Below are 24,384 nucleotides of genomic sequence, written 5' to 3'. Positions count from 1 at the left end.
TCAGATGTGATAATACTCCATCCGGGAGATCAGCTATATGATTACCAGATAGATCCAGCCGCTCCAGACGGGTGAGATGTGAGGATATTTCCTGTGGAAAATCAGCTATATGATTATCAGATAGATACAGCCACTTCAGACGGGTGAGATGTGAGAAAACTCCAGCGGGGAAACTCGAGATGTTATTGTTGGACAGGAAGAGATAAAACAAACTGGTCAGATTTGCGAATATTCCATCCGGGAGATCGGCTATATGATTACCACCTAGATCCAGTACCACCAGATGTTTGAGATGTGAGAAGACTCCGCCATGGAGAACGCGGATACCGTTGCTGGGAAGATGAAGCTCATACAGGCGGGTGAGGTTAGCGAAATCCGCATCAGACAGATTCTGTATGCTGTTGAAGCTCAAGACGATCGAAACTGTATTAAATGGTATGTTCTCGGGAACGTATTTTAGCCCCAGGCGTTCACAGGTAACTCGCCCGAAAGAGTCACAATCACATCTCTCCGGGCAGGTGAAGACAGCCGTGACGACCCACAGGAGGCCGAGGATACCGACTGCAGCAGCTCGGCACGTCATGCGGCACGTCTGCATACTGCTGCTGTTGCAACCACAATAATGAATGAAAGACCTTTATTGTACGTTTGTACTCTAACAAGCTAAGTACAGGTTATGGGTAAACAGGGAAAAGAATACAGTAATGACACTTTCATACTATACATGCTAATGTGATCTACTATTTACAGATTCAGCTTCTCGCTTCTTGACGCAGTTAAAGATGTACGAGCATATTGAGCTAATTGTACATGGTTTGTCAAGTTTCATGAGGAATTCGAATTTATTCTATCTAAATCTCTAAAGCTTGGGAACTTATCACACTTAACCGTGCAGCTAGTATCACACATCAGACAAGTATTGGCCATATTCAACTGTAATTTCCAACACAAGAAATTGGCCTTACCCAAATTTTCGACTGTACAGCTCAAATCTTTGTCAAGGAACGAGCAATCCCCCGCTGACTTTGTGAACGGTGGATTGTAAGTTGCTGAAAGTCTGTGGCGTCCTCCGTCTTTGTTGATGAATAGTTGTAATAGCGTTATGTTGATGGCATTGAAATTATAATGCCTAATAGTGGCCATATTGTTCTATCATTAAATAATTTTTTCTGGGGGGGGGGGGGCACAGTAGAAGCCTATTTTGTGTTCCTGTGCCGCCATGATATAGAATTGTCTCTTGCTCGAAATTGTCGGAGACATAATATTAAGTTAGATCCATTCATCACTGCAATTAGTTCACTTTCGATTTCTGGTAATGATGAAAGTTCCGGGTCAAGGGCAAAAATCTGAACCCCAAATTATTTTGTACTTCTGCCGGCTGGACAGATATATTCTTTCCACCCCCATCCCCTCCAAATCATCAGGGTAATCTTCATATTGCTCTTAGTATAAGACAGTATTGATGTGAGAAATGCGATAACATTGTCATTTTCGCATCAGCATACATAATTCATTTTGCCTACCTATCTCGGCAACCAGTTTGTATGACTGAAAGGACTACACATTTTCAGAAGAGTAATGAAAATAAATTGTATCCTACTTTATTATACTTGTATTTTGATTTAGATCTTCTAGCTATAGACATGAAACCAACCTGAACAGTGATCCTAAAGCTGGCTTCTGGCTGTTGCAGAAACAGTTGATAACGACAACATGGCACTATCAGCTGTGTTTCTCGAGACCAGGACACGATACCTACAAAAACATGAGCATTTGGGAATTAATAATAAATTCATAATCTTTTTCTAGTCAGAAAAACGCGTTTGGCCTCATCAGTCATACTAGTGGATCTTTGGGACCCCCGGGGATCAAAGTGATTAATTAGGTGCCAGATCCCCTGTCTCTCAGTGTCACCACACGGCCTCAGTCTGTGTGCCACGCGGCCAGGGGCAGGTATTACAAAGTACTAATAATAAAGAAATGAATTGGAATTAGACTAAATTTGGCACACAAAAAATTGTCACGTTAAACAAACACCAGGGTTTAACAATGCACAAGGTAAATAGCTCTGAGTACCCTGTACACTTGATTTAAACGAACAAATTCTGAATGATGTTGTATTTTCCTTTGAACAGCACCTTCTTAAAAAGGTTTCATGTGACGGACATAGGAGCAACTAATAATCATTGGTATGTTTGGTAAATTACTCTTCTTCTGGTATCATATCATTGTACAGGCCCAAGACTCAGTGTATAAATTGAATCTGAAATTCGAAGAATGTTTAGGCCATGGACTACCAAAAGATAGTCCATGTGCAGCTCTGACATTTGTGTGTGCCTTCTGACATATTTTTTTTATTTATTTATTTATTTATTTATTACAATTAACCACATGCATATGTACATGGAGGGCATGGTGGAACAGGTGCACCTTTTCAAGGCCACCATGCCCACAAATAGATAGACAGTGACAATGTGCATGAAAAATACAAAACAGTGATACTGTATAGACAAAATGATGAAAAAATATGATAAACTAGAGTTCCCCGATCTCATACCTTCGCCAAATGATGTTAATCTTTATAACTGACAAAGTTTAGATTAGATTATTCTCCCCTGATTTAAGAAATAGGAACCTAATTTTCATGAATTATATCATTTTATCATAATCTCAACCAAAAGACAGTCTTATATTAACAAAGAATGCATTCTAGCATTTCTGTAATTGTATACATAATACATAATTGTAAAATTTTCTCATTAATTATGCAAATTAAGTCATTATTAGCATAATCAACATCTTCCTGTGTTTCTCTCGTTGTCAATTACCAATGTCACAAGCTTCAATTGTCCTATCATGGAATGCAGCTGATTTATAGAATTTCCCCATAAATTATGCAAATTACATCCATATTTGCATAATAGTCACATAATTATATTAAGCATCATGTAAGCTACCTACATACCAAAAATCACGACGATCCGTCAACCGGTTCTTGAGTTATCCCCTTTTGAATATTTTCAAGAATTTATCCCTGCAGTTCCAGAGCAAGCCGCTAGGGGGCCTAAACTCACGTCACTTCTTTCCCAGCACAAGAGCTACCTACCATCTAAATTTCATCACCGTAGCATGTCTAGATCATGAGATATCAAAACCGGAAGTTCAGCTGCAGTACCATAACAAGCCGCTAGGGGGTCCAAAATCTAATCATTTTGAGGTCTCATCAAGACCTACCCACCTACCAAGTATCAAGACAATCCATCAAGGCCTTCTCAAGTTATCGTGTTTACAGACAGACAGACAGACAGACAGACACACACACACACACATACACGAACGCCCCTGAAAACATAACCTTCTTGGCGAAGGCAAAAAGGCAAAAAATCTAAACTTAACGGGGCCTCTTAGCGCGGCAGCCACACGACAGCACCCAAGAGCACGGAATGTCCACACTGAAATGTTGGTTGAACCTGTTGCGCATGGACGACCGACACTTTCTCTTGAAAGCCGACACGTCAGTTAGAATGTTTTATTTTTTTTATTGTGCGAAAACAAACTCATCGCAGCTTATGAGCTGAATTGCGAGTTCATGTACATATACAAATTTCACAAGTTGACATAAACAATCGCTCTAAAAGTTTACAAACTGCGAAAAGGTGACAATACATATTTAAAAGATGGAATACATATTTAAAAGACGCAATACATATATAAAAAGGTACAGTTACATATTTAAAAGATACAAATTAATTATCAAAGATACCAATTAATAATCTAAATGCCACAATTATCTAAACTAAATGCCATCGTTTAACAGGTTAACAATATACGGTAGAGGGCTGTTTTGGTAGCGTTTAGTACGTGCTGGCAATGGGTCAAATTTGTGACTTTGTCTGGTAACCCTCCCGCTGACTTTGCCCCTTTGTTGAGGTAACCATTGGTTGTAAGTGTCAGACTTGGACAGGGTCTTGCCGAACTAGTGGCACAGGGTTTCCCGTCTGTCATGCAGAGTTTGTAAGTTCAGGGTTTTGCATGACTGGTCGTAGGGTAGGTTGTGGCCAAGAATGATTTTGGTTGCGCGTTTCTGCGTTGTCGTGAGACCTGGGTGCCATACAGGAGCCCCATATTCTAATACAGGGCGAATAAAGCAAGTGTACACTGTTACAAGGTCATCTGCAGGCACGTTAAATTGTCGGAGACGGCATAACAGGTGAAGTCTTTGGCTCCCTTTCTTTGTTACCTATGCAACGTGAGTGTCCCATCTCAGGTCTGACTGGAACGTAACGCCAAGGCACTTTGCGGTTTTCATGACCTCGAGTACGTGACCGTTGATGCAAACAGTGATACTGTATAGACAAATTTACATGATAAAAGTTGGACTCGTCGCCATTTGGATGCGACACACATGTACAGTGAACCAAACTTGTAGATTGTGGACTGTTTTAACAATCTTTTCACTCGTACAATTATAATCGGCTATTTTGTAGGATTGTTGAGAAACGTAGGAAAGACTTACACAAGTATGGATGGCTGGCAGATGTTGTTTCCTCAGTCTGAAAATCCCTGCAAAAATTTGGGAGGTCATCTAACACTGTGCTTCACAGCTGTGCAATAGTGGTTGGACTAGGTGAAATCCTAGGTGAGTCTAGCTAGTTCGAAATGTGAGCTCGCACTGTCTATTGTCTTACTACTGGTAGTACTTGCCCACAGGTAAAACACCTGTGTTATTGTCAGTGTACCAGCCAAGTGAAGCTAATCACTTGTTAATGCCGGAGTCATGCACCCAGAAATAACGTGCATTTGTTTGATCTTTCAATGTAAGAGGGCTCTACTATAAACATGATCCTTTGCAATTAATTTTGAAAAGACCTGTTCAATTTAGCTAATGCTAAAAGGTCGAAGGTGTAAGGATAAAGTATAAGATCGTGGATCTATATGCCAAACTTAGTCTGTCTCAGTCTCCGTTCTGCATGAAGTTTTCTTGTTATTTTGTCTTACCTTGTTACGGTTGTAACGTCTGTTGTTGCTGTCCTGAAAAGTTAGTTGATAGACATCTTAAAGCGGTTGGTAGAACCGCTGATCCTAATCTCGAGAAGGGGGGTATGGAGTGGGAGTGACAGCAGCCAAGTATTTCCATGCCATCACAACTGCATCACATACTAGTATACTGTAGTTCAATTTCAGGGCAGCGAAACTACATTTTCAAAGTCATTCTTTTAATATAGTAAATTGAATCAAGTCTATCCCATAGCATACTATCGTATCCCATATCAACCACGCCACTAGCAAAGCTGGTAAAGTCCTAGGGGTCATTCGGCGAAATTTGACCCACTGTCCATCACGGGTCAAGGCCACCTGTTACAAAGAGCTGGTTCGGCCCCACTTGAATAGTGCCACCGTCTGGGACCCGTACACCACCAAAGGGATACAGGCGGTGGAGGCCGTCCAGCGCAGGGCCGCCCGAGTGACCCTACCAGCGGACTGGTAGCGTGACACAAATGCTCAACGACCTGCAGTGGCCCCTCCTCTCCGAAAGGAGGAGGAAAGCCCGCCTCATAACATTTTACAAAATAGCTCACAAAGTTATTAATATCCCTACCGATAACCTGCTCAGGCCAGCTCAAGGGCGTACCCGAGGGAGCCATCAGTATAAATACCAACCCATACACGTACAGACGTCTATAAATATTCTCTTTTCCCCCGCACCATCCCACAATGGCCGGAACGCCTTGCCTGGCCCGCTTATCATGGCTCACACCGTTGAGTCCTTCCGGGCCAGGCTGGAGGCCTGCCCGCGCCTTAGACCAAGCCCCCCCCCCCTAAAGTGCCCCAACAGGGGCTACATGGGGGTGTAGCCGGGGCTCATATAACATCTCAGAGCCCCAGCAAAGATGAAGATGAAGTATCCGCTGTTTACACTTTTAACAGGTCCGTGCCCTTCGCAGTGACACAGCAAATCGGACGGCGTTAAGTTAAACGCTCGAGGCCATACTTTGTCTTATGTTTCACGTCAGGGTACAAAATACACTTGGTTTAACACCTGTGCGTGAGTTGCCAATGTTGTTGTTTTTCCGTTAAGAAAACCATCATTTTTAAGAATAAAGACATTGAAAATCCTATAAATGTGTAAACTGTATAGTTCTTGTAATTTTGTTGTTGTTGTTTATTTGGATAAAGGCAATAACCCCCACCCCCACCCCACCCCGAAGTGACTGGACGAACATAGACTTCGCACCCCGAATTCCAGTATACATGAAACATTATCTAATTTATGACAGGTGGAAAATATACTGATACCAATTATGCAAATACAGCTTTCTTAACTTAACTTAAACTACAAGTGTCTTCGGATATTGTCCTTAGCTGCCCTTTTGTTTTGACTCAACGTTGCGTGCGATCTTTTAACTGGTTCAATCAACAAACGACACCTCAAGTATGATGTTGAGAAACAACAAAAAGACTCACTGAAGTATCGCTGGCTGGCAGATCTTGTCTCTTCAGTCTGAAAAGTTCTGAACGTCAGGAGTTTGTCTTAATACACTCGTCTTCATTGTTGTGCAGTCATGGTTGAACTAGGTGCATCTAAGTTTACATGTGAGCTCGCTCTGTATGGTCTTACTTGCCCTCAGGTGATAACCGTTCATTTGGTGTTCAGTGTACAGCCAAGTGAGTCTAATCTGTCGTTTGTATGTCACAGTCATGCGCGGAATTCAAAAACAAAGAGTGTCTGTCAGAGGGCTGATGGACTAGCAGCCGTTCTCAGAAAGGCCACAGCAAGTAATCTTTTACCTTCGATGCTCGCAGACGTAAACTAACACATTCTTTCACCGTGATGTTCTCACTGAATTAAGACCATTTGTACAATTATTGAGTCTTTTTTTTCGCCCGCTCACATTAGTGGAGTCTGCGGAGGATGTCATCCATAAACTTTACATGCTGTGGCCTAATCTTCCCGACGCGGTTGTGTTTTAATGAGCTACCTTATGGATTTATGTGTTGGTAAATATTTGAGTGTGCGTTGTCGCTGAAAAAATTCAGAAGGCTAAATTTATAATCCAATATTTTCCACTACCTCGCAGCCCCCCTCTGTAGTTCGTTTACTTGCATTGACACATCAATGTCGCAAGGTGGCAGCATTGATTATTCCGGTCAGAGGTCAACACAAACATGGCCGCCGCACAAGTTCAGAAAAAGAAGTAAGCCAGTCCTTTTCTGTTTTTAGTCGGCTTTTGAATAGTTGATACGGTATTGTTGACTGTTAAGCTTTCAACATAGTTTTATCTTATTGTAGAAGTGTTTGTGGACTCTGTAATGGCATTGAACGTTCTCTACGGTGGGCTGTTTTAGTTGAATATACGCACGCACGTGCATACACGTTTTCTGAACACGTGCTAGTAAAGTTTTTAAGTACTTTTGTTCCTTCAAACCAGGCGTCATATTTGTCTTTATGAAAGTTTATTTTCTTTCTTGACAGCTTCGCAGTCCAAGGGAAGATTGAACCTTTCTTCACTGGAGGAAAAGTACAGGTAAGTATTAAAACGGGCTTTCATCCCTCCATCCACGACATGTAAATCTATATATTTGCCACATGTCAAAATTTGGAAAATATGACGATAACTAACTCTAGGTTGATATATTAAATGTATTTTTACAGATGTGCGTAACCAAAACCTGGTCTGTTTTACTATATTTTATATAAATGGGTAATACGGCTAATGCTGGTGCAAAAAGAATTCTGTGAAAGGAGCAATCAAGTTTTATTACATCAGTAATTTATTGGTAGGCAGGTGCAAAGTTATGTTGGATTGAAGTTAACACCCAACACAGATTAATTTTGATCATGCTAATAGAATTTTATGATGCTAATAATGGTATGCAAATTTTTCAGCTGTCTGCAGATGGCCGGCACCTGTTCTGCACCTGTGGCTCCAAGGTGCAGGTGCTGGATGTTCAGACAGGCAAGGTGCAGACATCTGTGCAACAGGTCCGACATCTTACTTTCTTTTCATGTCTTTGGACTACAGAAACTAATGTTTTATTTCCAGTTTCAGTCATAACAAGATAACAGTCTTAAGTTTAGGTAGTGATTTTCTAAAAATTTCTTGCTGAAGTGATCCAACAAATACAGTTTAACAATGTGAAATTCAACACTACCAGAACTGTCCCCAGTACCAGTCCCTCCATTTTTCCATGTGGGGAATTGAGAAAAAATATAGATTAATATGTTTGATTCAGACGGTTTAGAATTCATCAGATTGAAAGTTCATGGTCTTGCCACTGGTTCAACCAAAAGAAGGGTTGGGTTAGTGGGGTTTTTTTTGTTTTTTTTTTGGAAACAAAATTTTCTTTCTGAGGCCTATACCTATATATACATGTACAATGCAACTCCATGTATGCTGTACAAGTGCCTTTGTCTTCTTGTAATAACAGGTGGCAAGAATAGACAGAATTAACTTTTCCATGTTTTCCCTTTCAGGATGATGATGACTTGTCCTGTTTTGCCTTGAGCCCAGATGACAAGGTAGAAAAGCCTACTTACATGTAACTTTGGATCATATTTAATAGCTAAATAGTTTATACAGGAAAGAACTCACAAGCCCATAAATGCTTGAATTACACCATCATTTCTATAGCTGAAAGTTGACAGTACTAAATGGTATGAAAGCTACACAGTTACATTGTTATACACAGACAGACAGACAGCAAGACAAAAACAATTAATATACTTTGCAATATCTACATGTATACAATCCACTACTTGGTTTACTCAGGAAATGCGAGAATACATTATGTAGCATGACAAACCCCAGATACAGGTATATACAGATACAGGCAATGGTGAAAATACATGTTCCTGTCCTCTGTGCCCCCTTCTCCCTTACAGCATTTGGTGACAGCCCACCGTAGCCTGCTGCTGCGTCAGTGGGACTGGACAGACTCCCCGCCCAGTTGTACCCGCACATGGAGGGCCATCCACATCAGCCCCATCTCCTACATGACCTTTGACACCACCTCCACCCTGCTTGCCACAGGTGGGTACATTGTCGTCAGCCCAAACATGGTTAAAGTGAGATTCTTTATTGACTCAACAAAAAGTACAGGGATTTTTGTATGGTCATCTACAACTAAAGATCTAACAAAGTGAAATACATTGTACATGTATGAATAACGTCATCGTGCATACAAAATATATGTCAGCGGCAACAATGAAGGTTTAACTATTCTGTAACATGTAGTTTCCAAGATTTAAACATTCTTTAATGTATTTCCCTATTTAATATACGAGTCTGTATCTGTTACAGTTATACATATTAGGTACTTCTCAGTGTGGAAGTATTTTTTGGGTGGGTGACTTGTGAGTTTGTTTTAGGCATTTCATATACAAAAGTATATAGTCACTATTGTATGGAGTGTGGTACATATTTTTTCTGTAGCAAAATTGAAAGAAATTCAAGTTATTCCAAGCAATGCAATAGAATGAGCTGTACTGACCTCGACCTTTGACCTTGCAGGTGGAACAGACAGCACCATCAAAGTGTGGCACGTGATCCAGCAGTACTGTACCCACAACCTGAAGGGGTGTCAGGGGGTGCTCAGGTAAACTTGAAGGCCTGGCAGAAATTTGTCGTGGGACCAGTTTTTGACACCTTCCTGTTGCAGTAGTTTTCAATACACCATGGTGGAAACATACTACTAAACAAACAGTTATACGGATCGTTACCAAATGTCACTAGTTAAATGTCAGTAGTTAAATGTCGACGACTAAGCTTGGCCGGTCATGTTGTACGTAGTGAATAACTAGCCAGTCAAAGCTTCTACTTTTGGAACCCTGATACGAAGAGAAGAATTGGACGTCCAAAATTATAGAAATTGAAACAGGCTTGAAGGGCCTGGAACTTATTTCAGCAATGAACGACAAGCAGTTCTGGAGATCAAACTTTGTCTGCTCCACCTCTTCGGAGGATGAACGATGATGATGATGATGTTGCAGTCACGGATGTTAAATGGTCAAAATAGACCAATCCTGTCCATCACAATTATCAGTTCAACCAATGATAGCTTGGCAATCATCGGTTTGACCAATGAGAGGGGGCTGCCATCCCTTCAAATATTTGTATACTTTTACTTTATTTACAAACAACCAATGGTAATAAAATGCAACAAAATTATTAACAATTTGACATCTTTATACATGTACTTAGCACAAAAAAATTTTATTGGGTTCTAAAGAAGTAAATTCAGTGACTATTTTCAATGGAATTTTTTTTCTTTGGAAAGTTTAAAATGATTTTGTTCTTTCTATGGTAGTGTGGTAGCCTTCCATCCAGACATCACCAAGGCCCAAGTGTATGGAGCAGCCAGTGACTACAAGATCCATGTGTGGGACCTGAACACCAGCAAGTGAGTGGCTTTAGGTTTAGGCTATCTTACATGTACTACATAATTTCAGCTCTAATGTAGACTTAATAATGTAAGAAATGGGAGATTCTCAGGCTTTTTATTATCATTGTGATTGGCTCAGTAGTTCCCTTGGTCAGAAACAAAATGCTAACAAGAAATTGAATGTTTACATCTCCACAATGTATTTAGATTTGTTTTGAACTTCTTGTTTCATTCATAATTGTGACATTCTGACCATCTGATCAATTCTGTGCACATTCCATTGTCATTTTTCCCACAGACCATTTTGAACTCCAAATAAACCTTCCTGTCTGTCTCTGGGTAAATTTTTCGCCCCTCACTGCCTATGACAACTACTGACATGACTCAGAAGCAAACAAGTAGACAAATGCACCCACACCAAAACATGAGTTCACACAGGTACTGACATGTACATGTAATACAATCATATCTAACTTTAAGTTGATATGTGATGCTGAAGGGCAGTTGTACCGGTTGTACACACACACATATAGATACAAGTTCCCTTTCCTATGTTTTACCAGGTGCATAGCTTTGTTGGACAAACACTACAGCACAGTGACATCCCTACAGTTCACACAAGATGGGAAAACACTGCTGGCTGCAGGCAGGGACAACATCGTCACCATGTGGGACGTCACCAAGTTTCAAGTACTCAAAACCATTCCAGTGTTTGAGGTACAGGAATGTTCTTACGTGACCCTTTTCCCCAGTGTTCTGTAATAATAATAATAGATTATGTTCCACTGCTAACACACAGTTAAAAGTACCACCTGCAAAATGATGTAAGTTAGTGCTGGTAAAATTAGGGCTCTGCAGGTATTTTTGATGTCTCCCAGCCCCGAGGACAGACATCACTTAAGCTCCTGTTCTGTATAACAGGAGCTTTCAGACTAATTTGCATCATCTTGTCTTGACTTGTCTGACTTTCTTTTTTCGACTTCCAAAAAATTTGTCTTCACTTTATTTGCATATCAATCAATAGGTTGTGCTTATAAACCTGCTTTCCCCTCTGGTCTCTCAGTCACTGACGAAAGCTAGTGGATACTAGCTGAAACGTCTGACGTTTTCAAAATCATATCCAGTTGCTTGAGTAACTGTTTTTTGGCGTATCGTATTACCTGGATGTCTAACCTTCATTGATGGATTTTTTATGTCTACCTGCAACTAACCAGCACCAGTCCATCTATACTAACTGGCATAATAGAAATACATGTATATCTAGGCTGGAAAAGCCACCTGCATATGCAGATCAGCACAGGAGAAATTGGAGCTTTGGTATGACATAAATATCAAATAGTAAAAGATTCCACTTCTTCAACATTTTTTTTTTCAGAGTTTGGAGTCTCTTGTGCTCCTACCTGAACACCAGGACTTCCCCGAACTGTGTGTAAAGAAAGAAGATGGCCTCCATTTTGTAACAGCAGGAAGCAAAGGTGAGTGGGGCGTGACGTAATTTGCTGGTAAATAACCTAGAAACAAACACCCCCAGAAGGACAGACTTGAGGCTGTTATACCAGGGCTGTTGCATTTATGTTGTACATTTTGTTGTAACACATTCAAGGTGTGGATCTAGTAAGTAAATAAGTTGTAGGATTCTATATTGTGATACGACAGCGAAAGATTTGAAAGCTTTTATTATATATAATATATGGACAGGCTATCGTTTTGCTTGGAGTAAATGACAAAAAATGTCCGCAGTACTGTTTGAAATATATGTCTTGTATGACTGACTGATTGATTGATTTCAATTAATTGATTGATTAATTAATTGATTGATTGATTGATTGATTGATTGAATCTGTACCATTCCAGGGGTTTTGAAAGTATGGAGTTCACAGAAATCCAGGTGCGTGTTCTCCCACAAAAGACCCTCCGCAGAGACCGGTGAGAACCAGTCCAAACCGGACCAGTCGTACCTCCTGACTCAGACGCTGATGAACACACAGACAGACACCATCGCTACGGTCACATACGATCATAACATCCTGTTCTACAAACTACAGGACTTCAGTCTGACAAAACAGGTTTGTACCGGATCGAACAGGTTCACATAATCCAGTTTAAACCGGTCAAATTTTGTGAATTTTAATGGCTCAAATTGGATTTTGATCTGTTCCAAATCGCGATTTGGGCCATCTACATGTACATTCATAAATCTAATACATTTGATCAACGTCAACAAAAGGACTAAGAACTAACACCATTGGACTCGCCCTACTCCGTGGAGTGGCTGTCAACACATTTGAAATAGCCTGTGACTAGATCACAACATATACTTCCTAAATGCTGAGTACTAGTGGTGCATGTAAAATTTGTCTGGTGCAGGTAATTCCAGACAAAAGGAATGTTTTGAACCCTATTGAAATACAGATGAAAGACTAAACAATAAAGTATGTTTTATTTTGACGGTCTACAGTTTGTTGGGTACAATGATGAAGTGTTGGACATCAAGTTTCTGGGAGAGGATGACTCGCACATCGCTGTGGCGACGAACAGCGAGCAGGTCCGAGTGTTTAACCTGGCGACGATGGACTGTCAGATACTGTACGGGCACACTGGTAAGATCTGTCAAAGTCTAGTCTTTATGTTATAGATGGAATATTGGAGGACCTTATGCAGAGGCGCTACACCCCCAGGAAGGGCATGCAGAGCTCAGTGAGTGAGTGAATGTGAGTGAGTGAGTGAGTGAGTGAGTGAGTGAGTGAGTGAGTGAGTGAGTGAGTGAGTGTGAGTGAGTGAGTGAGTGAGTCAGAGTGAGTGAGTGAGTGAGTGAGTCAGAGAGTGGGAATATTGTTTTTGCTCTGTTTCTTCTTCTCCAAGCACATAAAGTAAGGTCAATGACCTTGACTTAGAGGTCTATCACCATGGTAACGATGCTGTAGCAGACAGACTGTGGTGTTGGGTTACATTATGTAGCAATTGGTGAGAGTTGGAGGGGCTGTTCACCATATACATTGTACATGAATGTGTTTGAGTTAAAGAAAAAACAGAGCAGTAGTTTGTTAGTATATGATTATGAAGGTAAATGTTATCTTTATTGTTTGACTTTTTTTTCTTTTAACTGGACCCACAATACATTTTGCATGTATGTTTCTTCCCAGATATTGTATTGAGTCTGAGTGTGTTCAAGAAAGGCCAGATGTTTGCCAGTAGTTCTAAGGTAAGTCTGTGCTTTCTAAAAAATATCACAAAAGTTACATTGAGTATTGTATATTATATAGTATTACAATTAATCCTCTACATAAGGACCACCTGGCCAATGTGACCACTATTTAGTCCCTTAGAAAATTTTCCACATTAACACAAGCATTAAGAATTGTGTCTGTAGGTTAAACTCTGTTTTTACCTGCTGCAGGATAACACAATCAGGCTGTGGAGGTTTGATGCAACTTCTGGGAAGGTCCATTGTGTTGGCATGGGAACAGGCCACACCCATGCAGTCAGTGCAGTGGCATGTGCAAGGTAAAAAGAAATTATCTACTGAATCAAGGTTCAACTGTAAGTTCCAACACCAGAATTACTTCTATCGAATTTAATGCAGATGAGTGGATATTTGCACAAAATTGTTGTTGGAACAAGATTGTTGTATCGAAAGATAAGATAACAAGTATTAAAAGGCAAGTATTGAATACATCTCTATTGAAAACCAGGTTCATTTAATGTAGATTCCTGAAAGAAATATTTTTTGTAGTATCCAAAACTGATTATAATGCATACTCATAATGTACTTAAAATGATGCCAAAACAAATAGCATAAATGCTTCATATAGAAAATCACATGATATGATTGTATGTAAGTCATGAAAGACATAACAGGAATTTTTGATAATTTAAAGTTGAATTCTATACATTGTGTGCCATTTTACTATGGACAAAACATAGTAATATTTTGTTTGTTTATTTGTTTGTTGACAGACTGAAGCCTGTGTTTGTGGCGAGTGTAAGTGTGGACACCACACTGAAGCTGTGGGCCGTCCCCCCTCAGGCAGAACTTTCAGCAGTGGAACACACTCCCATTCAACTACAGGCTACTGCTACAGAGAGGGCACACGAAAAGGTGTGGTTTTTAAGGCACATCAGCAGAAATACTGCACCTGCCTACAGCCCAGATTTTACATGTTTTTTTTTTGTATGTTTGGTCAATGTTGCAGCAGAATTTTGCCTGTTGTAGACTATATCTTCTCCGACACAACACTTCAAAACTAAAGACAGGATGTCATCTTTGAATATGCAAATACAACCTTAAATGAGACATTCTGACAAAGCACAGTAAGATGTGCCGATGTGCTGGTTTTTAAGAATGATTGTTGTCTTTTACTTTCAGGTATGGAAGTATTGTTTTTGGGTGGTTGACTTGTTTGGGTGTATCATTTCCAAGTAGCGACGATTACATGGTAGGTACATGGAGGAGGTGATCTTGCTAGTTAATTAACATGGAGGTCAACTAATTGTGATATATATATTATATACATGTGTATTACTTGTATGCAGGATATCAACTCAATAGCCGTGTCACCCAATGACAAGCTGTTGGCTACAGGGTCGCAGGATCGCACAATCAAGGTTAGATTTTTTTTTTCTGTCCATTATACAGATTCTTCAGGCTATCACAGCTGTCTACATTTTGTGTGCCTTACACATTCTCATCCATAGTCATACATGTAAGGATGTGGATGCAGTTTGAATGACAACTGCCAGGTGGCATTGCACATCAGAAAATGATCATGTGTGTTACAAAAGAGAGAAAGTATTGTAACAGATAGAACTGCTTAACGTACATCATGACATATGTTGTTTAAGTTCATATTCTTGTAGCAATAGTTTCTCAGAATACTGTATTGATCACATTGTCACCACAATGTACTACTGGTCAGCAATAAAGTTCATTCATTTATTCATGTTTCTTCTGTTATTGTTATTGTCAATTGTTATATAGCTGTGGAGAGCCCAGGACCTACACGTACTCGGGACTCTGCGAGGACACAAGAGAGGCATCTGGTGTGTGGACTTCTCTCCTATGGACCAGGTAAGGCAACTTCAGAGGCTATTCAGAGATCTCTTTTGCACATCAGTAACATACATGTAGATAACAAGGTATTTAGATTTGATGTGTGGAGTATGCATTTGTACATGTATTATGTATGTAAAGGTTTGTGACCTTTGAGAGAGATTGGGATTTTTACCAATCTTGTCAGACCTTTTAGTCTGCCCCCTCTAAAAACATATAGCAAAGCAGTGTATGTATGGGTAATAGGGTGAAATCTACTATTCTTGTTTTTTATTACAGGTGGTGGCCAGTAGTTCGGCTGATGGGACCATTAAGATCTTACTGTATGTGCTTGGAGAAAAGGAAACAGAGCAAAAACAATATTCCCATTGACTTACTCACTTTTTTCATTACAGGTGGTTGCCAGCAGTTCTGCTGATGGAACCATTAAGATCTGGTCGCTGGCTGACTTCACCTGCTTGAAGGTCAGTCTGAAAAAGTTGTCTCATCTCCAAACAGAAATCATAACATTTCTGATGTGCTTTTTATTTTTCCACAATTTAAGCAAATTGAATGGAGTGCTGTCAGAAAATACAATCATTATGGAGGTCAGAAACATGACAATTTTCAACCCCCAACATCTGCTTTGAGATTAAAATTGTTCCACATGACCGTTGTGTTGACCATACTGTGTTGTTTTGTAGACCTTTGAAGGTCATGACTGTTCCGTCATGAAGGTGATTTTCCTCAGTAGAGGCGCACAGCTGCTCTCAAGGTCAGTCTGTCTATTCTTCTATTTACAAACATATATCAATTTTTTCAACCTTCCTCTTTTTAGCCAAAGGAATGTAATTGACGTTATTAGCTGCTGTTGGTTTCTATATGTCAAATGTCAAAGTTTTAGATAGCCAATGCATCTTATTAATGTTAAATACCATTTGTTTGTAGTGAATTACTGAATCAGATGTGTTATACGCCGAAGGCCCGAAGGGCAGTTATACCGGCTACTCACAGATACAGATGCAGAATTGTTTTTAAACTTTGTTTGTAAATTGGTCGTAATTCAGTGGTCCCACTGCAATGTTCAATAAAGTGACCTTGAATCTTAAAATAAAAACATTTCCTGTCCTCTTTATTGTTAAGTGGGTCGGACGGACTGATAAAACTTTGGACCATCAAGAACAACGAGTGTGTCCAGACGTTTGACCAACACGAGGACAAGATCTGGGCGCTTGTTGCTAACAGCACCGAGACAAGCGTGGTCTCCGGGGCCGCAGACTCCAACATCATCATGTGGAAGGTGAGGTGTTTTTTTTTTTTAATTCTATTTTATTCCAGGGATGGAAGTTTTTATGGGAGGCTGAATTGTCAGTTTGTGTGTTTTGTGTCTAAGTAGCAATGGTTTTATGGAGGGTGGAAGTAATTTAAATCCGGAGCTGCATGCTCTGAGTGACACAGTCCTCGTAATGGCATAGAAAAGGGACTCGTATGTTAGGCATTCGAAAGTTTGACTCCCTGTTATACTGCTTCTGATAAATATTTGATTCCCAAAACAATGCAGAACACAACATAAGGACCAAAAGTTTTAAATAGGAGCGGAAGCCAAACTACATTGTATTCTGCTTGGATACAAACCAGAGCTAGAATAGGATAAATTCAAGTCAGCTCAACTAGATACAGGTTCTTATTAAGCTTTGCCCTCTGCTTTTCTTGATCATACAGAGCACCATATCTCTGTATGACATGCTGAGGGCACATAGAAAACACCTTGTGGATATCCAATGTGCCCTACTGCACCAAAGCAATAGCAGGGCACAATTTCACCCCACATACATAAATTATACAGACATCTGTGAAGACCTTTTTCATCCTGAACAGTCTGTATTTGTTTGTTTAACTGACTGAAAATTTGCCAGCATGCACATTACGTGGTGTACACGTATTATGTATTATTTGAGGATGTTTTTGTTATTGTTGTTCTAGGATGTCACAGAAGAGGAAGAGCAAGAAGAAAAGGCAAAAACAGAGGAGCTCATCCTTAAGTATGTCATGTCAACATCACTACATGTAGATCTTAGAAATAAGGGCGCAAATGAGTCTGCCTTATGACTAGTAAACAGTAACTGCTGTTTGTCCTAGACCCAAAAGAATAGTAGTAACTGATAGTGCTAGAGCTGGAAATCATTAATACTAAAAATATATTATACAAAAAAACTTTTAAATTCTACCAGTCATAAAATCTTTGTGTTTTAGTGCATTCTTGAGTGTTAATATATAGAATATGCAGAATCCACAATTGTTACTTCCAGGTACGAAAGTATTGCTCTTAGAGTGGGTTTCTCTATCTGTGGGTTTCAATAAATCCATGAGAACAACAACAACAAAAAAGTCTAAAATCTGGGATTCCTCTATTTTGCAGAGAGCAGGAACTTTCCAACCTGATCCATGAGGGAAGGTTCCTGAAGGCGATCGGCCTGGCCATCACACTGGAACAGCCATACAGGGTACTCACCATAGTAACAGGTAGGTTCTCTCTTAACCCTTGTCCTGCAGGACCCATATGTATATGTATGGGTTGCAAATACAGTACCATGTATACATTGTATAGTGCCCTGTATATGTATAATTTGGGAGTATTTCTCGTGCAACACATCACACCGCAGCAAAACGCAATGAATGCGGAAGTAATTACGCCACTAGTACTGCGGGGCAAACAAAGTTAAGGGTCTGTGACCTGATTAAGACATCAAATTATTTGAAAATATTGTGCCAGGAATTCCAGCAGGACAAGGGTTAATTAAGCCCGTCAAACATAGCCAAATATGGCTTCCCAAACACTGGCAAACTCCCCCCAACATGGTTAGGAGTAGGATGGCAGCAAGGTTGGCTTGTCGGGAAGTTTCTGAATGTGTGATGGGCTTTAAACAGAAAATAAGTCCATCAGGTCTCTTAAATAATGCAACAACACTCTTTGTTACAGATATCTTGAAAAAACCTGAAGGCAAGTCCCAGTTGGAGAAGACTTTGAAAAAACTTCGAGAGGACCAGATTGGTAAGTAATTAGTAGATAAAAAATGTATGTAGAAAAAAATATGCTTAAGTTAACTTCAAAAGGAAAGTTAGAAGGGAAAGTCTACATGTACATGTATACCTTGGTATACACAATATCCACATACACCTACAATGTACATGTATAATGTAAACCCAGTGCTCCAGTTTTACATGCACTAACCTGAATAAAACGTATGTCTCATGTTTGCTTACAGATGCTGTGTTAAAGTTCGTGGTCCAGTGGAACACCAACTCCCGTAACTGCCACCAGGCACAGGCTGTTCTATCAATCATCCTGAAACATTTCCCCCCAGACCAATTGGCCCAGTTTCCCAGCATCAAGACTGCCATCGAGGGCTTAGTGCCTTATACAGGTAGGGAATGTACATGTACTGTACAAATGTAGGCCTGGACGTTTTTCTCACCACTGTTGCTATCAACTTGCAACTGTTTTACAGTATAATTAATATCTAATTACATCAATGATTTCAGCCAAATCTGAGTCCTTGAATCCCTCTAAGTCAACCATAACTTTTGAATTTAATTTATTATATATTGTGTACCAACTCAGTATAATTCCCACATACACATACACATACACATACACATACACACACACACACATACACATACACATACACATACACACACATACACATACACATACACAATACACATACACATACACATACACATACACAATATGCACATGCACATACACATATAAGTCTGCAGAAAAGAAATGCAAGTCAATCTACAGTGCCAAGATGGTAATGATTTAAACAAGGACTGTTTTTTCATGGATTAGAATATTTTTTATGTTTGAATTTTTTTATACTCAAAGTTCAAACACAAGCACAGAATATTTTGCCCTCTGCTTTTCTTGACCATACAGTGCACCATATCTCTGTATGACATGCTGAGGGCACATAGAAAACACCTTGTGGATATCCAATGTGCCCTACTGCACCAATAGCAGGGTACAATTTCACCCCACATACATGTGTACATGCACAAGCATAGCCTCCCTCAGTGAATAAACTGTAGCCTGGTTACCAAACCTACATATATTACAGGTCCCGAGTCCTACATCCTCTCTGCAAGTAGGAGAGGATGTAGGACTCATGAGTTATGATATTTTTAGTAACCTGGCTAAGTAAACTGCTCCATGTCTGGACTAGTTTCTCCCAGAAGTATTGTTTTGCGTGGCTGAACTGTGAGTTCGTGTCTCTGTCTGAACAGAAGTTGACAGCACATGGTTAGGGAAGATTGACAGGCAGAACAACAGGAAGTCAAAGGTCTTAGGAATCAAAGTTCGATGTGGGGTGGGTTCAGGAAGCTGTGGTTTAGATACAATTTTTATATATTTTTTTTGCCTATAGTACGACAACTTCTCGGCATTGAACTAGAAAGATGAGAGAAACATGGCTATGTCAAGAGATGGCGGGGGACATTTGATTTAAAAGCCTGTAGACTGTAGGTTGGTGGGAAACACATCAATACATGTACTTCCTGTAAGTCTGAAATTTCTGATGTCATGTTTCAGAGCGTCACTTCCAGCGTCTGAACCGGCTCTTGCAGCAGTCCATGTTTGTGGAGTACACCTGGCAGCAGATGAGGATGGCCACAGAGCAGGGGTTAGAACTGATTTAATAATGTGAAATAAAGACTAAACTTTAACTTCCAACACTAGATATAGAATTGGGACTTACCCCAAATTTTCGGTTGACTCCATCATCCTTGTTCACGGAATGGACCCGTCTACTCTTGGAACGTGACGTCAGAGCCACGTGACCATAGTAGCGGGTCATACATGCCTATATCTAGTGTTGGAAGTTAAAGTTTTATTTCATAATGATTTGTACCAACACAGATGAACTTTCATGCTAATTTAATAATGGTTTATTGACCAAACATCAAACGGGCAATCACAGCCTTATAGTGCTGAATTGATGCAGGGTTTACAATCAGATGATACAAATGGTAATAATACACATAATGATACACCTGGTAAATATTTGTTTTACATTTTTGTGGAACTGCCGCAAGGGTCTGTGCAGCTGTCATTGGGCGCCACAAGGTGACCTCAATACGGCTTTCCCTAACCGAAGTTAGGTACCCATTCACACCTGGGTAGAGTGAGGAAAGTCGTGTAAAGTGCCTTTCCCAAGGATACAACGTCGGGCGCATGTTCAGACATGTACCGGGTACGACTCGGGATCGAACCCGGCTTTCCCAGTTCACAGTCGAATGATCTACCACTACGTCACCTGACGCCACTACAGTCACAAACAAAATTTATACGGAAGCATGTTGATGTAATGTCATTACAACACCCAGAGATATGCTACATGCAGAAACTTACTAGTTGATACACATACACAGTTTACATTTTAATAATGTAGCGACCGGAAAATTATCGCAAGGCTCATTATAACGGCCGTAGCCCGAGGTGGGGTGGTGTTACGGCCGTGGTGCTTAGCGGGTTACGGCCAGCCGAGACCGCTATCGCCCGTGTTGATAGCCGGCAGGACCGGAATGGGTTGACCGCTGACCGCGTTGAACAGGCGACCGCTATAGACACAATTCTTAATGCTTACGTCAATGGGAAAAATTCAAGGGACCAGCAAAAACTGACCGCTATGGCCAAGTGACCACTATACAGAGGTGACTGCTAGTACAGGTTCGACTGCATATATTCTACTGTAAATGCATTTCACAGTCCCTATGTATTTCACTGTAAGTGGGAAAGGGAGATTTTCACAATGTTGTAATCTTGCAGATGAATCTGCAATGTTGTGAATTTGCAACCAAAGCAAAAGTTTCTGCATTTTCAGTATTTAATAAACCCAACATAATTTTCATAATGCACTTTTTTTTTCCCCTGTAGATCTACCGAGCCGGATCAGTCTTTGCAAACTGATGAAGACATAAACATGGAGGACACCAGCAACGGAGGCGTGGCTTTCTCTTCGGACCCTACCGAACAGAAGCCTGACGTATCGGCTGAGCAAATCAACACAGACAAAGGCATCACCAGAACTGAGCCAACAAAACAAGTCCAAGAGTTAGCGGCATCCGATTCTTCATCAGAGGAGAGTCTCTCTGAGTCTGATTTGTCGCCAGACACAGACGCACCAGTCATGATTGTAGATGTGAAGTTGGAGCCAGGAACTGAAGATACAACTGAGCAAAGTAGCGATACTAAAAGTGTTGGACAATCCACGGGAAAGAAAAGCTCCAGCCAAGAAGACAGCTCAGAAGAAGACTGGGACGCCGTCCTAGCCGCCATGCGGAAATCAGACGCAAACAAAACTAAGGGACCCGCAAAGGGCAAACCCTCTGCCAAACAGGGACAGAAAAACAAAACATGTCCTGTTAAAACTGCAGACTATTCAAACAAGAAGAGAAGAAAGTCTAGTTCCAGATAAGCAAGAAGCTTTCTTTAACACCATGTGGTGACTTAAGTACTCAGGTCTACTGTACTTGGTTCTAATTTCTGCACCTTTTTTCACTACTTTGTAGAGACCTTGTACAAGAGATATAAATAAAGACATTTACTAATCTAGTGTCTAGGGCTATATCACATTAATCATTAGACCCACGTGCAACGTCAATATTCTTCAGAACTTTATTGTACAAGAAATTTCTTCTTAAGTTGGATGTGAGAAAAATCCAGAGAAGTTTGACAGAATATAATACTTTTGTTACTTTGCCAAATGTCTATAGCTCATAAAAACTACATTTGATATTGTAACATTTCTATCACACTTTGGGCTATAGAATTTAAAAGATAATACTGATACATATACATGGTGCATTGATATACATGAGTTTAGATTATATCAAAACACAGCTCCAATAAAGCTAGACATTCTATCATTACTTTTACTTTTATCGATTCATTTCTTTCTTAATTTGCTGTTTATTACACATGTTAATGTAGGTCAACATCTAACCACATACCAAATATGGAAATGCCTTTCATAGCTTCTTGTTTTATTGCTTTCAAATCACCTACAATGTATTCACAAACTATATGTAAGCCACAAACACACTTCCGAAAAACAGAGTCTTTCCGGAAAATAATTACATCTGCTGAAGACTGATATTATCAGCACCAGCTCTTTCTTCCACCCTAACGGGACCGCCAGATCTGAACCTCCTGATTATCAGTGATATCAAGACAATCAGAGTTAATAACATCACTGCGATATGGCGGACTCCGAGATGCGGTTCTTTAGCGTCTATTCGTTCAGTTGTCGCAGATCTTGTGGCATTATAAGAAAATGTTACAGGCTTGCCTGCAGGAGCGAAATTCAAAGGGGATGACTGGAGATCGTTTCCAGGTGAAGTTGTACTTTCTGGACGATCCCCAGGAAGTTTGACAGTACATGTAACTCCTTGAGTCAGTCTTGGTTGAAGTTCGGTCGTCTTGGCAGTTGTCGGCACCACTCTGCATTCCGTTAGATAGTGTGAGGCGTTTGACAGTGGCAGGCCTTCCAGGTGACTCGGAGAGGCGCACACCATGTCGTCAGCTTGCATGGCACCGAACACGCAGGTGTCACACTGCACACAGGTGGCTAGCACCCGCGAGGTCACTGTTTCTTGCTGGCATCTCAGTCTGTTGACTAACCACTGCATTGTACAGTCACAGCGAAGTGGGTTGTACTGAAGCTTGACCAAACGCAACATGGGTAAGCCTATCTGGTGTGAGGAAAACGAAGCCAACATGTTGTTTGCCAAGTTCACATACTTCAGATTCGGGAGATCCTTGATGACCGCGCCCAAGTTCACCTCCACGAGCCTGTTGCGATTCAGGTAGAGGTCTTGCAAAGCCGGTACGTTGCGAAGTACAAGCCAGTCCAACGTTTCCATACGATTCCATGCCAGGTTCAGTACAATAAGGTTTTTCAGCACGGGAAATTCTCGAAGGTTCTTGATGTGGTTTAAGGCGAAGTCCAGAGTGGTTGTGTTGGGCGGTAGTCCCTGTGGTATCACAGTGTTGCCCTGGTAACGGTCAGCAATTCCGATGTGACAGATGATATGTAACTGTGAAGCTGCTGTATCGTCTGGTGGGTCAGAAATCACGCATCCTTGTGGCAAGGTGTGATCATCCATAGCAATCAGTCCCAAATTTGAGACGATAATTATAAGTGACAAGCATATCATAGTGGTTCATATGAAGTCCTCGGATATGTAACTAATAGCTGTTCTAATAGCAGGTCTCGGACTGCACACACGTAGAATAGGATCCGGAGTCCATACCAGGTGACCTACATATGCGTTCCTTGTAGCTATTGCGCATACAATTTAAGAGAAACGTCTTGTGGATTTATGATTCTTTTCCACGAAAGTTACATCAATACAATGTAGTACTTGCCTTGGACAAAGAGAGCTCAGATAGTACGTTGTAATTGGATAGAAATGTTGAATACACTTCTGTACCAGCTGTCTCTACCATCAGATGGCAGACTTGCGGACCGCATTAGCCTTGGAATATTCATCCGTCTTTTTTTACACACTGCGTGGTGTAATTTTTTCACGCCTACGCCAAATAGTAGCATACTGTACTACATGGGATCTATATCGCTATAACGTCTTTGGTGGGGGATAGAAAAAAGTCAAAGAGCATTGACGTGCAAAAGCTCCATACGACATACACTACAGTTTTTGAAATTAAACGATAAACCTGCCTTGTTAACTGTGTTCAGCACCAAGGACAGGTATTGTTGCCTGCATATAACGCTGTATAACTGTGTTCAGCACCAAGGACAGGTATGGTTGTCTGCGTATAACGCTGTATAACTGTTCAGTGCCAAGGACAGGTATGGTTGTCTGCGTACAACGCTGTATAACATGGGTAAGTGTTCAGCAGCAAGGACAGGTATTGTTACCTGCGTATAACACTGCATGGCATG

The 24,384-nt window shown here is 40.6% G+C and overlaps 2 protein-coding genes across 3 annotated transcripts in view; one reads left to right on the top strand and one right to left on the bottom strand.

Annotated features, from left to right (window-relative positions):
* The first annotated feature begins 7,112 nt into the window (after nucleotides 1-7,112).
* LOC109483443 (transducin beta-like protein 3) lies at nucleotides 7,113-22,329 on the top strand. 2 transcript variants are annotated; one of them, XM_019786474.1, is made up of 26 exons: nucleotides 7,113-7,196; nucleotides 7,475-7,526; nucleotides 7,889-7,984; nucleotides 8,477-8,521; nucleotides 8,885-9,032; nucleotides 9,513-9,597; nucleotides 10,309-10,401; nucleotides 10,947-11,100; nucleotides 11,759-11,858; nucleotides 12,238-12,449; nucleotides 12,842-12,983; nucleotides 13,527-13,585; nucleotides 13,781-13,887; nucleotides 14,341-14,482; nucleotides 14,917-14,988; nucleotides 15,362-15,451; nucleotides 15,713-15,748; nucleotides 15,865-15,897; nucleotides 16,117-16,187; nucleotides 16,556-16,712; nucleotides 17,396-17,454; nucleotides 17,832-17,935; nucleotides 18,393-18,464; nucleotides 18,679-18,837; nucleotides 20,010-20,100; nucleotides 21,354-22,329. In XM_019786474.1, the coding sequence occupies exons 1-26, from the start codon at nucleotides 7,168-7,170 to the stop codon at nucleotides 21,892-21,894; spliced, it is 2,949 nt and encodes a 982-aa protein (XP_019642033.1). In that variant the 5' UTR covers nucleotides 7,113-7,167; the 3' UTR covers nucleotides 21,895-22,329. The 2 variants fall into 2 exon arrangements, with proteins under 2 accessions (XP_019642033.1, XP_019642034.1); XM_019786475.1 differs by lacking the exon at nucleotides 15,713-15,748 and having other exon boundaries at nucleotides 15,829-15,897.
* A 223-nt stretch (nucleotides 22,330-22,552) lies between these two features.
* Nucleotides 22,553-24,384, bottom strand: part of LOC109483287 (slit homolog 3 protein-like) — a 4,549-nt gene continuing 2,717 nt past the window's right edge. Inside the window, exon 2 of the mRNA XM_019786281.1 lies at nucleotides 22,553-23,535. Within this exon, the coding sequence (XP_019641840.1) occupies nucleotides 22,553-23,535 (983 nt within the window). The remainder of the gene's footprint in view (nucleotides 23,536-24,384) is intronic.

Source organism: Branchiostoma belcheri, unplaced genomic scaffold (genome assembly GCF_001625305.1).
Source record: "Branchiostoma belcheri isolate BF01 breed outbred unplaced genomic scaffold, Haploidv18h27 scaffold64, whole genome shotgun sequence".
Taxonomy (NCBI): Eukaryota; Metazoa; Chordata; class Leptocardii; order Amphioxiformes; family Branchiostomatidae; genus Branchiostoma; species Branchiostoma belcheri.
The sequence above is the reverse complement of the archived record's forward strand: the minus strand, read 5'-3'. Positions and strand labels throughout refer to the sequence as shown.

Bases quoted from the DNA above. Each gene is read 5' to 3' on its own strand.
- LOC109483443 (XM_019786475.1), top strand. From the start codon at position 7,168: ATGGCCGCCGCACAAGTTCAGAAAAAGAA. The intron at 15,452-15,828 runs GTAAGGCAACTT...TTTTCATTACAG, and splicing joins ACTTCTCTCCTATGGACCAG to GTGGTTGCCAGCAGTTCTGC. The intron at 15,898-16,116 runs GTCAGTCTGAAA...GTTGTTTTGTAG, and splicing joins CTGACTTCACCTGCTTGAAG to ACCTTTGAAGGTCATGACTG.